Source organism: Talpa europaea (genome assembly GCF_964194135.1).
Source record: "Talpa europaea genome assembly, chromosome: 16".
NCBI lineage: Eukaryota > Metazoa > Chordata > Mammalia > Eulipotyphla > Talpidae > Talpa > Talpa europaea.
The window spans coordinates 48,519,705-48,536,142 of NC_140084.1; the positions used below are offsets into that span (position 1 = coordinate 48,519,705).

The window sequence follows — 16,438 nt, forward strand, 5'->3', positions numbered from 1 at the left end:
TGTCCTCCTGGGCAATGTGCCCGCGGGACAGTGATAGCCCTGCAGGAGGCTCTGGGTATTTCTGCCCCACCCGGATGTGGGGGTGGCAGGGCTGGGGCTGAGTGACAGCTGTTGGGGAGCTTCTTGCCAGAGCTTGTTGGGGGAGGGGAGCTGGGGGGAGGGGAGAGACCAGGACTCTGAGAGAACCTGGGGCTCAGAGGGCTCAGAGGGGAAGGAAGCAGAGCCTCAGGCACAGGTCCACCTGAGCCTGCAGAAGACCCTGAGTCACTCACCCCAGGGGGTTCTGCCTGCAGCCTGGGGGCCTGGCCTGCTCCCTGTTGCCTCTTGGTCCCTTTCTTCCTGAAGAGCCTCACTCTGCGGGGGAGACCAGACCCTTCAGCACTGCTGCTTTCCTGGGAGCAAAGGGATGTTGGAGGCAGGTGGGGCTGCTCTGGGCAGAGACCCCAGGGGTGAGACTCACCCTCATCCCTGGCGGGGAGCCTTGGAGTGTGCCCCTCCTCGCCCTCCCCAGCTCCCCCACTGCCTGTGAGGGCTTCAGGTGGACCCCGACTCACATGAGGAAGACGAGGCCGAGCAAGATGAAGGCTTTGGCGCCCAGTCCCACCAAGGGCCCCAGAAGCCCCCCTGTCCTCGCTCCCGCTGCGCCTGCAGACAGAGGCCTGGGTGACTCCTGCCCTGAGAAGACACCAGGCCCCCAGGCTGCTCCTCTCCCAGGTCCCGGAGCGCCCAGTTCTCTCCAGGGTCTGGGAGAGAATCAGGTCAGGCCAGAGGGGCCCGGGTGAGGGAATTCACCAGAGACCTGGTGAGAGCAGAAAAGTTGGGCTCATGGAAATGCACTTGCTGAGAGAGGGGAGGGGAGACGGGATGGGGGGAGTGGGCAGAGAGTGAGGCCCTGAGGGTCTATTGTTGGGGTGACTAGTCCGTGAGTCCCTCCTGGGGATGATGGCCCTAGAGGATCAGCCACTCATTGTCCGGGTCCCAGGGCAGCCCCATCCACTCCCCTTTTCCATTCAGCTCCCAAATCTGCTGGGCAAGGAAGGGGATTGGGTTTTAAACGTAGCAGTTGATACAGGACATCTAGGACTCCTCACTCTCCCTAGCCCCTAAATTGGCAGCCTCTGCCCTGCCGCACCCCCATAAGAACCCACGGAGGCCCTGAAGGCTGGTGACCCCTGGCTCAGGGCAGGTCCCTCCCCCTCATTTTGCCTAGGACACAGGAAGCACAGGGAGGGTCCAGCTCCAGGAGCTGGGGTGCTGTGGGGAGTGTTAGGGGCATCAGGTCAGCCACTCCCCTCTCTGGGCAGCAAAACACCCGGGGGTGATGACTCACTCTCCACAGAGAGACTCAGGAAGGCCTCCTGGGAACCCAGGGGGTTCTGAGCATGGTCTGGTGATTGATGCCCCATGTGTGGGTTAACAGGAGATTTATATCAGCTTTATTGGCTGGAAATTTCTGTGAGTTTTTCTGGTGTTTCTTTCATGAGCTTTGCCTTTTTGTTTTAAGATTCATTTATTTATGCATGCAAGAACTTGGGGTACAGGCCAGAGATGCTGGGGTGAGAGGACTCACCAGAGACATAGTGGGGAGCAGAACAGGTGGATCCGCTGAAATCCACTGCTGAGGGGAGCAGCAGGGAGACAGGCGAGGTCTGCTGGGCCATGTGGGCAGCTCCGTGGCTGGGGATGGAACACGAGCTGCAGCTGCTGCGGGCAGCCTCATAGTGTGCGTCTTCACCCCTTGTTTTCCTTGTTTTTAAACAGGAAAAATATGGGTGGGCCTGAGGTTGCATGAAAGGTCAGAATCACTCTATGTGTTTACAGTAGATGAACTTATTAGTTTAATATTTATATTAAAACTACAAACATTGGTTACTATATCTAAATTTAACATGAGGGGCCTCCCCGGTGGCGCAGCGGTTGAGCGCTGGGTTGCGAAGCTGCCCGCAGCCTCTGCAGTACCAGTTCGATCCCCGGCTGCTCCCCGGCCACCGGAGGAGGGTCCCACATGGCGCGCAGACCTCTCCTGCCGCCCGCTGCTGCCCTCAGCAGTGTCCTTCCGTCCTTCTGCCTGCTCTGCTCCCCGCTCTGGCTCTGGTGAATTCTCTCACCCTCCCGCGCTGCTGACTGTACCCAGTGCTTGTATAAATAAATAAATAAATCTTTTTTTTAAAAAAGACTTTAATTAAAAAAAAATAAAATAAATTTAACATGACTAAAATATTAATTTAATATTTAAGTTAAATATACAAATTCATTACATTGCATATGTAATTATATTGTAACTAATTTTATAATGTAATTTAAATGTTAAAACACTGTTTTTAGTTACTTTAAATTTAGATGCAGTAATATTCCTTTTATCATGTTCCAGAATCTTCTCAGCATCCCGGGAAAGGGCTGAAGCAGCTCACGCTGGCCTTGGGCCCGAGCATCCTGGTCGGGTGTTGAACCTTGGCCAGGGGAGCTCCCAGCCCTGGGGAGTGGGAGGAGGAGCTGACTCCCCCATTGAGGAAGGGGTCTCTCAATGGCTGTAGGAGGAGCAGCCGGAGAGACGGGGCTGAGGGCTGAGACTGGGGTCCAGCCAGGTCGGGGCCGTGTCCATGGCCGGGGTGTGAGGACACAGGCCAGACAGAGTGTGCGGCGGGGCCCGGGGCTGAGAGTCTGCAGGAAATGGATCTGATGGTCTGTGACAGACACACAAGTCCCGTCGCGTGGGGAGTGTGAGCCTGAGCCTTGGGGTACTCGGGCCGGAAGACATTCACCCCAACACCTCGTCCCTTCCCTCTTGTTGTCGTGCTCGAGGGCCGGGGAGCGTGACCGCTCGGCCTGGGGTAACTGTCTCTGCGTCCCCGCAGCCCCCACATGTTTCCCCGCGGTTTGGCAGCTCCGCGAGCCGGTCCCCATCCGCACCCACACTTGCTCTCTCGCAGGAAATATTTTGGGGTGCGGAGGGGCGCGCAGCCAGCACTGACCTCGGTGACGTGTCCCCACAGGCCCAGCACGTCTGGTCCCGCCGTCACACCTCCGCCGTCTCGGGACCTTCTCACCGTCCTCCCCTGGGTCTCTGCCCGGGAACTGTGACTCCTGCCCGGCTCCCGGCCCGGGCCTGGTCACCCCCAGTTGTTGCTTTGCTTAATTAGGGTAAAACCTAACAACTTCTGTCACCTCGGCATTTTCCAGTGTGTGGTTCGGGGGTAACCAGAGACCCGCGGTTGCCCCCCAGATTCCGGAAGGTTTTCATTTGGCAAAACTGAAAGGCTGAACCTCCCCGAGCAGCTTCCTGTCCCCTCCCTGATCCGCTCTGGCCCCAGGTCTAAGGGCTGGTTTCTTGGAGGCCTCCTGTGGTGCCCCATGGGGCGCTGGCCTGCCTGGGAGACTCACCTCACTTAGTGACATCCTCAACACTGGCGATCTCACCCCTACTTCTGTCCTTTAGACACTGAGGTCCTCTCAGAGCCGAGCCAGGGGGTTTATGTGGGTGTTTATGTGGATGAGGAAACTTCTCCCGCAGAGCGTTACATTGAGAAAGAGATGGCTTCTGGGTGAAAGGTCAGTGCTACCCCAGGAAGGCCCACAGAGTCAGCCTGGGCCTGCGTTTGATCCCCAGCCAAGCAGCTGACCCACATGGCTCAGCAGACCTCTCCTGTGTCTCTGTTGCTCCCCTCAGCAGCGCATTTCAGTCGATCCGCCTGTTCTGCTCCAGATTCTGTCTTAGTCAGTCCTCTCACTGCCCCCGCCCCCATCTCTGGCCTACACCCCACATCTAAGCGCACACACACAAAATAGAAATAGAACATATTGTGAAATAGCAAGTTCCTCAAATAGCCAAGCAGAAGGGCTGCGGGGGAGGGGGGAGCTGCCCAGTCAGCAACACGGGGTGCATTTCCCGCCTTGTGCACATGCGCCCACTTTACAGCGGAGGGAGCTGAGGCCAGAGAGTGACGGGGACGCGTGTCTAAGCGGCTGGGCTGGGCGTGACCCGGGAGCTCCGGCTCCATCTGTCCCAGGAGCCCCGAGCTCGCCTTTCTGACCTCGCTGAGGCGGCAGCTCTGCAGGGAGCGCAGGACCCGCTGTCCTCAGAGAGGCCTTTTTGGGGCTCCAGCGTCGGGAGGGGGACAGGGGAGGGTGGCTCCATGTTTGACATTGACCTCGGAGTACTCGGAGGTCTCCTGGACCAGAAAGGCCCTGGGGTTTGCCTTGGGGAGCCCGAGGTTGGCATAATGCAGCTCCTGCTCCTCCTCTGAGGGAGACACCGCCAGGCCCTGGGGGTACGGGGGGCTCTTAGCCCAGGATCCCCTCTGGTGCCCCTGAGGAGGACGAAATAAGGCTCCGGGTCAGTCTCAGTCTGGAGAAAGGAGCTGTGCTCAGGGTTGTTTGTTCCTGTATCTATTCACACCCAACGCCTGAGGGTCCTACACTCACTCACACACTCATTCACACACTCACCCATTCTCACCTCTAACAGGTTTTCTTCATAACGGCTTGTTCTTATCACTAGTCTACAGAACCCCTCACACCTGCCTGGGTGATGTCACCATCGCCCCATTTTACAGACATGTAGACACGGGCACGTCCAGTGCCCCCAGTACACTGACCTGACCTGTGGTGCCTGCAGGTCAAGGGGGGCGTCCCCTGATCCCCACACCCCACACAAGCTTCTCTTCTCTACTTGCAAATCGGGATGTGAGGGCAGCGCAGGGGCCTGGGTGGGCCTGGGGTGTGCAGTGGACGTGGCCTGACTCAGGGCGGGCAGTGGGTGGGCACAGCCCTGTGACTGCTCCCCCGCCGGGCCCAGGGGGGTGAGTTGAAATGGGGTAAAAAAGACTTGGAGCTCCAGCCCCTGCGTGGGGAGGACGGGACGGGACCCACAGGTTCAGTCCCCTCAGGGTCCTTCCCGGCCACAGGCTCCATTGTCGGGAGGACAGGAGGGGCTGCTGCTGGGCAGGTACATCCCAGAGCCCCCAGCTCATGTGTGACTGAGGGCAGGAAATGGGGTGGTCAGAACCCGGAGGCTGCTGTGTGTATAACATCAGCGCTGTTTTTCACAGACTGACCTCAAAAACAACATCACGTACCTCCAAAAAGCAAGTGATCACAGACAGAGTTGGGCTGTGAGCGGGTGGGGTGTGCACGTGTGGGCACCGTGGGGGGTGTGGGTGAGTCAGTCACACGCCAGGGGGGCTGGTGGTGAGGGAGGCTGAGAGGGGACATGAGGCGGGGGCGGCGCAGACCAGGACCCGCAGGCGGGGACGCGGGACAGAGTGTTGAGGAAGGAGAAGCCCAGGGGCGCCGAGGCCCAGCAGGGGTCAGGCTGCTGTGAGGGGTCTGGGGGCACAGGCCAGAGGGGCGTTGCAGGGGGAGCCAGTGCAGAGAATCCCCGGTTCTTCCAGACCTGCTGGTCACCCCAGAAGGAGTTAGTTTAGCGACAGGTGCACTTCCACAAAGGATGGGCCCCCCCAGGAGCCTGTGTCAGTGCGGTCTCTGCCCTGCGCGAGGCAGCTCCTGCCCCCGCGGTGTCGCGTCCTTCCCGGGTGAGAGGATGCCCCTGCCCCTGCGTGTCACTAGACCTGGCTGCCTGGCAAGAAACTCCCCCCGAGTTCTGAAAGGGGAGCTCTGGGGAGACTCTTCTCAGAGGACCCTGAGGACCCGGCTCTCTGACCCGACATCCGTGCGTCTGTCTGTCTGTCCTCCTGGGCAATGTGCCCACGGGACAGTGAAGCCCTGGAGGAGGCTCCGGGTAATTCTGCCCCACCCAGATATGGGGTTCAGCTGGTTGGGGGCTGAGTGGCAGCTGCTGGGGAGCTTCTTGCCATGTTGTTCGGGGAGGGGAGCTGGGGCAGTGGGGTTGGGGTGGGTGAAAAGCTTTCCCAGAGGGTGCCTGACCTGGACTTGGGGGGTGGGGAGAAAGGTAGCTCATGTCCCCAGGCTTGTGTTCCAGGGAAGCATCCGAGGAAGGGGTGGAGAGCAGGGAATCATTTTTGCCTGTAGGGTGAGCACCAGCTGAGACCAAAAGCCTCATCCGCCCGCTGCAGGAAGACACTCACCCTGGGGCTGCTTCTCCCTGCAGTCTGGGGGCCCGGCCTGCTCGCTGCTGCCTCAGTCCCTTTCTTCCTGCAGCTCCTCACTCTGCGGAGGAGACCAGGCCCCTCAGCCCAGCTGCTTGCCCAGAAGCCAAAGGACTGTGGGAGGCGGGTGTGGGCTGGCCTGGGCAGAGACCCCAGGGGACAGACTCGCAGGGGGGTTTCAGCATCACAGCCTCTGACTCACCCCACAGGCTTCCAGCCCTGGGCAGGAGCTCTGGCCTCTTCCTGCCTCTCCTCCCCCCACCCCAGCCCCCTCCCAGTCTGAGAGGTCTTCAAGGGACCTGACTCACATGAAGAAGACAAGGCAGAGCACGAGCAGGACTGAGACTCCAGCTCCCCCAAGGGCCCCAACAGTCACCCGCATCCTGGCTCCTGCTGGGCCTGGTGCAAGGGGACCTTTGTGACCTCTGTGCCCTGAGCAGACACAACACCCAGGGGCTCACCCACGACCACGAGAGCCCACGTCTCTTCAGGACTTGTCCTCTGGGCCCACCCTCTAAGGGTGCAGCCTCTGTCCCCCTCAAGCCCAGCCATCCACAGGGGACCCTAAAAGCTGGTGCCCCTCGGCCCTGATGAGGCCCTTCCCTCTCTCTTGCCCTATAAATAAGGACAGTGTCCCTTCCTGGAGCAGCCCCCACCAGCCCCAGCACAGGGACAGGGCAGCCAGGCTCCCTGGAGCAGCTCCAGAGAGACCCTTGTCCCCCAGGAGCAGGATGGGCCCCACAGATGTGTGGGAGGGGTGCTGTGGAGGTGTTGGGGACATCAGCCCAGCCTCTCCCCTCTCTGGGCAGCAATCATCCCCAGGGGTGCTGACTCACTGTCCACAGAGAGACTCAGGGAGGCCTCCTGGGAGCCCAGGGGGTTCTGAGCACGGCAGAGGAGTTTCCCGTGGTCCTCCAGGGGCACCTTGGGCAGCTCCAGCTCCAGGGTCTGGGGGTGCTCCCACATGGCTCCCGCACCCACGGGGTTTAGGCTTGGAGAGGACTTCACGGTCAGGCTCCCCCCGAGCCAGCTTAGCCTGGCTGGAGGGCTGCTGTGGACCACGCAGGCCAGCCGAAGGGACTGGCCCTCCTGCACCAGGAGAGAGGAGCCGTTGCCCAGGACTTCAGGTCCTGCAGAGAGAGAAAGTAAGTCCAGGCTCTCACTCGGGGTCACCCCCTGAGTGAGGTTTGATCACCCCTCTGTCACATTTTTTTTGCAGCCCCTGCTGACTTAGACCAACTCTATGGTCATTGTTCTATTTTATTTTTTAAATTTTTTTTTTATAGAGGCATGTTTTTATTTATTTGTTTGTTTGTTTTTGTTTATACGTGCACTGGGTACAGTCAGAAACGCGGGAGGGTGAGAGAATTCACCAGAGCCAGAGCGGGGAGCAGAGCAGGCAGAAGGACTGAAGTACACTGCTGAGGGGAGCAGCGGGCGGCAGGAGAGGTCTGCGTGCCATGGGGGACCCTCCTCTGGTGGCCGGGGAGCAGCCGGGGATTGAACCGGCACTGCCGAGGCTGTGGGCAGCTTCGCAACCCAGCGCTCAACCGCTGCGCCACCGGGGAGGCCCTGGTCATTGTTTTAAAGAGTAAGTTGTAGCAGGAGGGAGATCCTAAGGAGGTGGATAGATCATTAGGAGCATGAGGGCAGAAATGGGGAGGAGGAAGTAGACCTGACACTGGGGACATGCTCTTCTTTAGACAAGGGAGGGGCCATCGGACACCCCACGGAGCAGGATCAGTGGGGGGGGAGCCCTTGTGTGAGCTGAGGAGCCTGTAGGGATTCTCATCTCCACTGTCCCCCAGTAGATTCAGGCCTTTCTGCCATGTGTGTTCTCAGACTCCAGCTCTGATTATGAAAGGTGGAACAAACCCCAGATCACCCACTCCCCAGAGAGGTGACCTCGCTCCCTACCTGAACCTTCTTTCCTGATCACCTGGATGGTCAGGTTCTGGGGCGCATCTGCGCAGACAGACAGAATTGTTCTCCGTCAGCTGGCCTCCCCCCAGGAGCATGAGACAGGGAGGATATGGCCAGGGGCCTCTTTCCCTCCTCCCGGCAGGATCTGTAGGGCCCACACCCCAGAACCAGCATCTCCCCTTCCTATATCCGCTGCCCTGGGGACCCCTCAGGCCGGGCGTCCAAGCCCCACACTCACAGGCCACGCTGAGCCGGACGGTGGTCTCTGTGCTCACGCCCGCTGCGGGGAAGGTCACGCGGCAGGTGAGGTTGGAGCCGTGGTGCTGGGGTCCCGGGCTGAGGGTGAGCACTGGGGAGTAGGTGCCCGTGGCATTTAAGCCGACCCCCGTCCAGGAGAAGGTGGGGCGTGTCCCCCTCTCACAGGCCCAGGGCGCCGCACAGGTGATGTTGCTGGGCCGGCCAGACTGGAGGGGCCGCTGGAGGTGGATGTCCGGCCTGTGGGTCAGCGCTGGGGGGACAGACAAGGCCTGGACCAGGACCTCAGTGTCCCCAGGGGCAGCCTGTGTCAGGCCACCCGTCTCCGCCCAGCCAGGGCCCTCTCACCACGGACCTCAGGGACCCTCACAAGATTAAGACATGGCTCCCCTCCCAGCCTCGCCTAGGGCGCTCAGGACCCTCCCATATGTCCCTTCAGCACCCAGCTCTTACCTGTCACCAGTACAGAGAGCTGGTGGTTCATAAAATCATGTAACAAATAACTCTGTGTCTCCACCCTGAAGTAGTAGGTCCCCGTGTCCTCTCTCCGCGCGTCTCTGATGTCCAGGGAGCAGTTGTAGTTCCGGGGGTCCCACAGCAAGTGGAATCGCCCCCGGGTCTCCTTCTGCACCACATGAGCTGGGCGGTTTGTGGCCACTGGAGCTGTACCCCAGGACATTCCCCTTTTCTTGAACCAGGAGCCATAAACTGTGCGTCCCGCAGTGTAACGTGGCCCAGGGTAGCCGACTACGCAGGGCACGAGGACGCACTGGCCCTCCTGCACCGTCACCCGCTCCTGCAGGCACAACCAATAACTCTCCTCCTGAGCCAGGGATCCTGCGGGGAGACGAAGGTCAGTGCAGCCCCCGGCCCCGCCCCTCCCGTCCCCCACTCACCTGCCCACAGCAGGGGCAGCAGCAGCTGGGGCAGCATCACGGGGAGAGTCAAGGATCTGGACATCACAGGCTGACGAAGCCGCGACGGAAGCCCAGATGGGGCGGTCACAAGTTGGCTGACCACAAGGAGGAACTTTCCATATTCTGTGCGCCAGGCCAGGGCTACGTAGACACTTCTCCTGGGTTACGTGTGGGCTCCTGGGGCAGGAGGACCCGCCTGCAGCTCTCAGCTCCCGGCACAGCCAGACAAAGTCCCTGCAGGGGCCGCTGGAGGGCCGACCCAAGTGTGGGATCAGTTGGCGGCACCTGCAGGCTTTCGAGATGGTGGAGTCCAGGTGGGGAAGAGGGGGTGATGAACGACCCCGGCCTGAGTGCATCTGCTCTTTTCAGTAAGCGAGTATCTGGGGTAGGGCGGGGCGACCTTGCATCTGTGCTTGAGAAGGTCCTTGTTGCCCAGGGGCCTCAGAGGCTGATGGAGCTGCTGTGGCTTCAGGTGGAAGAAGTTGTCCAGGCAGGGCCTGTAGGGACCCCAATGCTCTGTGAGCTCCAAGGTGGGGTCCCAGTAGGGACAGACTAAGGAGACCTGGAATCCGAGGAGGACATGGTGGTCCTGGGGCCCCTGGGTCCTGTCGCTGCTCTCCCTCAGGACCCCTGCGTGACCGGGTGAAGCAGCTCACGCTTCACTGAGGCCCTGAGCATCCTCGACCTGGCGTTGGGGTGTTGCGCCTTGGCCAGGGGAGCTCCCAGCCCTGGGGAAAAGGATGAGGAGCTGACTCCCCCATTCATGAAGGGCCCCCCTCAGTGGTTGTGGAGGAGCAGCCAGAGACACGGGGCTGAGGGCTGAGACTGGGGTCCGGGCCAGGTCGGGGCCGTGTCCATGGCCGGGGTGTGAGGACACAGGCCAGACAGAGTGTGCGGCGGGGCCCGGGGCTGAGAGTCTGCAGGAAACGGATCTGATGGTCTGTGACAGACACACAAGTCCCCTCGCGTGGGGAGTGTGAGCCTGAGCCTGGGGTGCTCGTGGCGCCGGAAGACGTTCACCCCAACACCTCGTCCCTTCCCTCTTGTTGTCGTGCTCGAGGGCTGGGGAGCGTGACCGCTCAGCCTGGGGTAACTGTCTCCGCGTCCCCGCAGCCCCCACATGTTTCCACGCGGTTTGGCAGCTCTGCGAGCCGCTCCCCATCCGCACCCACACTCGCTCTCTCGCAGCAAACATTTCGGGGTGCTGAGGCGCGCAGCCGGCACTGAGCGCGCTGACGTGTCCCCGCAGGCCCAGCACGTCTGGTCCCGCCGTCACACCCCCGCCGTCTCGGGACCTTCTCACCGTCCTCCCCTGGGTCTCTGCCCGGGAACTGTGACTCCCGCCCGGCGCCCGGCCCAGCCCTGGTCCCCCCCAGCTGATGCTTTGCTTAATTAGGGGAAAACCTAACAACTTTTGCCACCTCGGCATTTTCCAGTGTGTGGTTCAGGGGTAGCCAGAGACCCGCGGTTGCCCCCCAGATTCCGGAAGGTTTTCATTTTGCAAAACTGAAAGACTGAACCTCCCCAAGCAGCTTCCTGTCCCTTCCCCGGTCGGCTCCAACCCCGGCTCTAAGGGCTGGTTTCTTTGGGGTGGCGCTGGCCTGTCTGGGAGACTCATCTCATTTAGCAACATCCTCAACACTGACGCTGTCACCCCTGCTTCTGTCCTTTTATTTATTTTATTTATTTAAAATATGTAGTATTTTTATTTTATTTATTTATTTATTTATTTATACAAGCACTGGGTACAGTCAGAGGCGCGGGAGGGTGAGAGAATTCACCAGAGCCAGAGCGGGGAGCAGAGCAGGCAGAAGGACCGAAGTGCACTGCTGAGGGGAGCAGCGGGCGTCAGGAGAGGTCTGCGCGCCATGTGGGACCCTTGCCCAGTGGCCGGGGATCGAACCAGCACTGCAGAGGCTCGTGCACATTCGCAGCTCAGCGCTCAACTGCTGCGCCACCAGGGAGGCCCTACTTTTGTCCTTTTAGAACTGGGGTGGTCTCAGCAGCCAGCCTGGGGGGTTATGTGCATGTTTAGCTGGATGAGGAAACATGAGCCCCCAGAGAGTTACTTTTAGAAATAGATTCACGGGACCCCCTGGTGGCCTAGGGGTTAAAGGCTCAGGGCTTCCACCGGGAAGGCCCACTGTGTCGGCCTGGGCTTGAGTTTGATCCCCACATGACACAGACCTCGCCTGTCTCCCCGCTGCTCCCCTCAGCAGTGGATTTCAGTGTATCCGCCTGTTCTGTTCCCCACTTTGGTTCTGATCAGTCCACACCCACCCCCCCCATCTTGGGCTTAGGGCCCACTTCTTCTAAACACACAGACAAAAAAATAGAAATAGTTTCACATTGTGAAATCCCCCACATCCTAATACAGCCAAGCAGAAGGTCCGTGGTGAGGGGGAGCTGACCAGCTGGCAACACGGGGTGCATTTCCCGCCTTGTGCACATGCACCCACTTTACAGCGAGGGAGCTGAGGCCGGAGAGTGACAGGGGGATGCTGTCTAAGTGTCTAAGTGCTGGGCTGGGCGTGACCCGGGAGCTCTGGCTCCATCTGTCCAGGAGCCCCGAGCTCGCCTTTCTGACCTCGCTGAGGCGTCAGCTCTGCAGGCAGCGCAGGACCCGCTGTCCTCAGAGAGGTCTTTTGGGGGCTCCAGCGTCGGGAGGGCGGCAGGAGAGGGCGGTCTGCATTGTGGTTGACCTTAAAGTACTCGAGGCCTGGACCAGAGAGGCCCTGGGGGTCGCCTTGGGGAGCCCGAGGTTGGCGTGATGCAGCTCCTGCTCCTCCTCTGAGGGGGACGCCGCCAGGCCCAGGGGGTGCAGGGGGCTGTCAGCCCAGGGTCCACCCTGGTGACCCTGAGAGGGACGAGATAAGGCTCAGGGTCAGCCTCAGGGTCCGTAGAAGGGACCTGGGCTCAGGGGTGTCTGTTCCCTTCTCCAGTCACACCCACGCCTGAGGGTCCTTCACACCTACACACTCACTCCCACACACTCACACACTCACATACTTACCCTCACTCACACACCCACACCTTAACATATCTCCATGATCTCCTGTCCCTGGTCTGAACCCCCACCTCCCTTCTGGGGGACACTGATGGCGGCTCCTGGTGACACCCCAGAGAGGGTCCCAGGGGCAGGAGCACAGGCGGGAACGAGCTGGAGAGGGACGTGTGCGGAGGCGCAGCCCGGGGGGGACCCGGAGCCTGGGGTCACTGTATAGTCCCGGGCCCCTAAGATCTACCTAGGGAGCCCCCACATAGAAACCACCCCGAGGCGCGGCCCAGGGAGCACGGGAGGAGCAGGAGCTCATGCTGCACACGGAGGAGCCCGAGGCCGAGGCCCTGGAGAGGCAGCGCCCGCCCTTCTCTGTGCCACCTCCGCCCTGGCCCTGTGATCTGATGCCCTGCCCTGTGGGGGTGCCCAGCCTCTCTGCCTGGGGGAACTCCCCGCAGCTGCTGAAAGGGGAGCTCTGGGGAGACTCTCCTCACAGGACCCGAGGACCCGGCTCTCTGACCCGACATCCATGTGTCTGTCTGTCTGTCCTCCTGGGCAATGTGCCCGCAGGACAGTGATAGCCCTGCAGGAGGCTCAGGGTATTTCTGCCCCACCCTGATGTGGGGTGGCAGGGCTGGGGCTGAGTGACAGCTGTTGGGGAGCTTCTTACCTGGGCTTGTTGGGGGAGGGGAACTGGGGGGGCCATGGGGGGGGTGGGGGCGGTGACATGCTGGGCATGCAGGGGGCTGGGAGAGCAGGGAACCTGAGAGAATCCTGGCCTCAGAGGGCTCACTGTGGGGGGAGGGGTGGGAAAAGCTTTGCAAGGAGGGGACCTGGCCTGGACTTGGTGGGTCCGGGGAGGGGGTGAGGGAGGCTCAGTCTCTGGGTCAAGAGCTCAGGGAGGCCAGGGAGGAAAGGGGTGTGATCAGGGAACCCTTTTTGACCTGGACAGAGCCCCAGGCACAGCCCCAGAGGTCAGGCTGACTTGAGCCTGCAGAGACCCTGAGTCACTCACTCCCAGGGTTCTCCTTGTGGCCTGGGGGCCTGGCCTGCTCCCTGATGCTTTCCTGAGTGCTTTTCTTCCTGTTTCTCTTCACTCTGCAGGGGAGACCAGGCCCTTCAGCTAGCTGCTCCCAGGGGTACTGGGGAGGCTGCTCTGGGCAGAGACCCCAAGGGACAGACTCGCCTTCATCCCTGGACAGGGAGCTTTGGCTGAGCCCCCCCACCCCAGCCCCCACTGCCTGTGAGGGCTTCAGGGGGACCCAGACTCACATGAGGAAGACGAGGCCGAGCAAGATGAAGGCTTTGACGCCCAGTCCCACCAAGGACCCCAGAAGTCCCCCTGTCCTCGCTCCCGCTGCGCCTGCAGACAGAGGCCTGGGTGACTCCTGCCCTAGCAGACACCAGGCCCCCAGGCTGCTCCTCTCCCAGGCACGGGAGCGCCCAGTTCTCTCCAGGGGGAGAATCAGTTCAGGCCAAATGGGCGCAGATGAGGGAATTCACCAGAGACCTGGTGGAAAACAGAAAAGCTGGGTTCATGGAAATGCACTCACTGAGAGAGCAGAGGTGACATGGGGCAACTGCAGACAGAGAGTGACCCGAGGCTCTATCACGCTCCAGGCATCATGGCCTGTTGGGGTGACTGGTCCTGGGGTTCCCTTGGGGATGATGGGTCTAGAGGATCAGCCGCTCAGTGTCCGGGTGCCAGGGCAGCCCCATCCACTGCCCTTATCCTTTCAAACTTGCTGGGCAAGGAAGTGGGTGGGGTTTTAAATTGATAGAGACATCCAGGACTTGTCCTCTGTCCCCCACCCTAGGGGGCAGCCTATGCCCCACAGAAGCCCTGAAGGCTGGTGCCCCCTGGCTCAGGCAGGCCCCTTCCCTCGGTGTGCCCAGGACTCAGGAAGTGCAGGGAAAGTCCAGCTCCAGGGCATGGGGTTGCTGTGGGGAAGATGGGAACATGAGGGCAGCCTCTCCCCTCTCTGGGTAGCAGACCCCCCCCACCCCCCCACCCACCCCCCCGGGAGTGCTGACTCACTCTCCACAGACAGACTCAGGGAGGCCTCCTGAGAGCCCAGGGGGTTCTGAGCACGGCAGAGGAGTTTCCCGTGGTCCTCCAGGAACACCCTGGGCAGCTCCAGCTCCAGGGTCTGGGGGTGCTCCCATGCACATCCCGCACCCACAGGGTTTAGGCTTGGAGAGGACTTCATGGTTAGGCTCCCCCCGACCCAGGTCAGCCTGGCAGGAGGGCTGCTGTGGACCACGCAGGCCAGGCGCAGGGACTGGCCCTCCTGCACTGGGAGAGAGGAGCCGTTGCCCAGGGCTTCAGGTCCTGCAGAGAGAGAAAGTAAGTCCAGGCTCTCATTCTGGGTCACGCTGTGAGGTTTGATCACCCCCTCTGTCGAATTTTTTTTGCAGCCCCTGTTGACTTAGGCCAACTCTATGGTCATTATTTAAAGAGTAAGTTGTAGCAGGAGGGAGATCCTAAGGAGGTGGATAGATTATAAGGAGCATGAGGGCAGAAATGGGAGGGAGGAGGAAGTGGACCTGACACTGGGAACATGCTCTTCTTTAGACAAGGGACGGGCCATCGGACACCCCACCGGGCAGGATCAGTGGTGGGGGAGCCCTTGTGTGAGCTGAAGAGCCCATAGGGATTCTCACCTCCGCTGTCCCCCAGTAGATTGAGGCCTTTTTCCCAGTGTGTTCTGAGACCCCAGCTCTGATTTGAAAGGTGGGACAAACCCCAGATCACCCACTTCCCAGAGAGGTGACCCCCCTCCCTACCTGAACCTTCTTTCCTGATCACCTGGATGGTCAGGTTCTGGGGCGCATCTGGACAGACAGACAGAATTGTTGTCCTTCACTAGGCCTTTCCCCGAGGAACATGAGACATGGAGGATACAGCCAGGGGCCTCTTTCCCTCCTCCCAGCAGGATCTGTAGGGCCCACACCCCAGACCCTGCATCTCTTACGCCAACATCCGCCACCCCGGGGACCCCTCAGGCCGGGCGTCCGGGCCCCACACTCACAACCCACGCTGAGCCGGACGGTGGTCTCTGTGCTCACGCCCGCTGCGGGGAAGGTCACCAGGCAGGTGAGGTTGGAGCCGTGGTGCTGGGGCCCCGGGCTGAGGGTGAGCACTGGGGAGTAGGTGCCCGTGGCACTTAAGCCGACCCCCGTCCAGGTGAAGGTGGGGGGTGTCCCCCTCTCACAGGCCCAGGGCGCCGCACAGGTGATGTTGCTGGGCCGGCCAGAATGGAGGGGCCGCTGGAGGTGGATGTCCGGCCTGTGAGTCAGCGCTGGGGGGACAGACACGGCCTGGAGCAGGACCCGAGTGTCCCCAGGGGCAGCCTGTGTCAGGCCACCCGTCTCCGCCCAGCCAGGGTCCTCTCCCCACGGACCTCAGGGTCCCTCACAAGATGAAGACATGGCTCCCCTCCCAGCCTCGCCCAGGGCGCTCAGGACCCTCCTTTGTGTCCCTTCAGCACCCAGCCCTTACCTGTCACCAGTACAGAGAGCTGGTGGTTCATAAAATCATAAATCAAATAACTCTGTGTCTCCACCTTGAAGTAGTAGGTCCCTGTGTCCTCTCTCCGCGCGTCTCTGATGTCCAGGGAGCAGTTGTAGGTCTGGGGGTCCCCCAGCAGGTGGAATCGCCCCCGGGTCTCCTTCTGCACCACATGAGCTGGGTGGTTTGTGGCCACTGGAGCTGTACCCCAGGACATTCCCCTTTTCTTGAACCAGGAGCCATAAACTGTGCTTCCCGCAGTGTAACGTGGCCCAGGGTAGCCGACTACGCAGGGCACGAGGACGCACTGGCCCTCCTGCACCGCCACTCGCTCCTGCAGGCGCAACCAATAACTCTCATGCTGAGCCAGGGATCCTGCGGGGAGAGGAGGGTCAGTGCAGCCCCCAGGCCCCGCCCCTCCCGTTCCCCACTCACCTGCCCATAGCAGGGGCAGCAGCAGCTGGGGCAGCATCACGGGGAGAGTCAAGGATCTGGGCATCACAGGCTGACGAAGCCGCGACGGAAGCCCTGATGGGGCGGTCACAAGTTGGCTGACCACAAGGAGGAACTTCCCACACTCTGTGTGCCAGGCCAGGGCTGCGTAGACACTTCTCCTGGGTTACATGTGGGCTCGTGGGGCAGGAGGACCCGCCTGCAGCTCTCAGCTCCTGGCACACCCAGACGCAGTCCCTGCAGGGGCCCCCAGGAGGCCGACCCAAGTGTGGGATCAGGAGGCGGCACCTGCAGGCGTTTGAGATGGTGGAGTCCG

At 61.0% G+C, this 16,438-nt stretch overlaps 1 protein-coding gene across 1 annotated transcript; it reads right to left on the reverse strand.

Moving 5' to 3' along the window:
* Positions 1-13,983: 13,983 nt before the first annotated feature.
* LOC311186119 (sialic acid-binding Ig-like lectin 13) lies at positions 13,984-16,141 on the reverse strand (the record flags this gene model as incomplete). The annotated part of the gene is made up of 6 exons (XM_084257005.1): positions 13,984-14,099; positions 14,197-14,556; positions 14,946-14,993; positions 15,191-15,460; positions 15,661-16,044; positions 16,105-16,141. 6 exons carry the CDS (start codon positions 16,139-16,141, stop codon positions 13,984-13,986), a joined length of 1,215 nt encoding a protein of 404 aa, XP_084113131.1.
* Between the last annotated feature and the right edge of the window lie 297 nt (positions 16,142-16,438).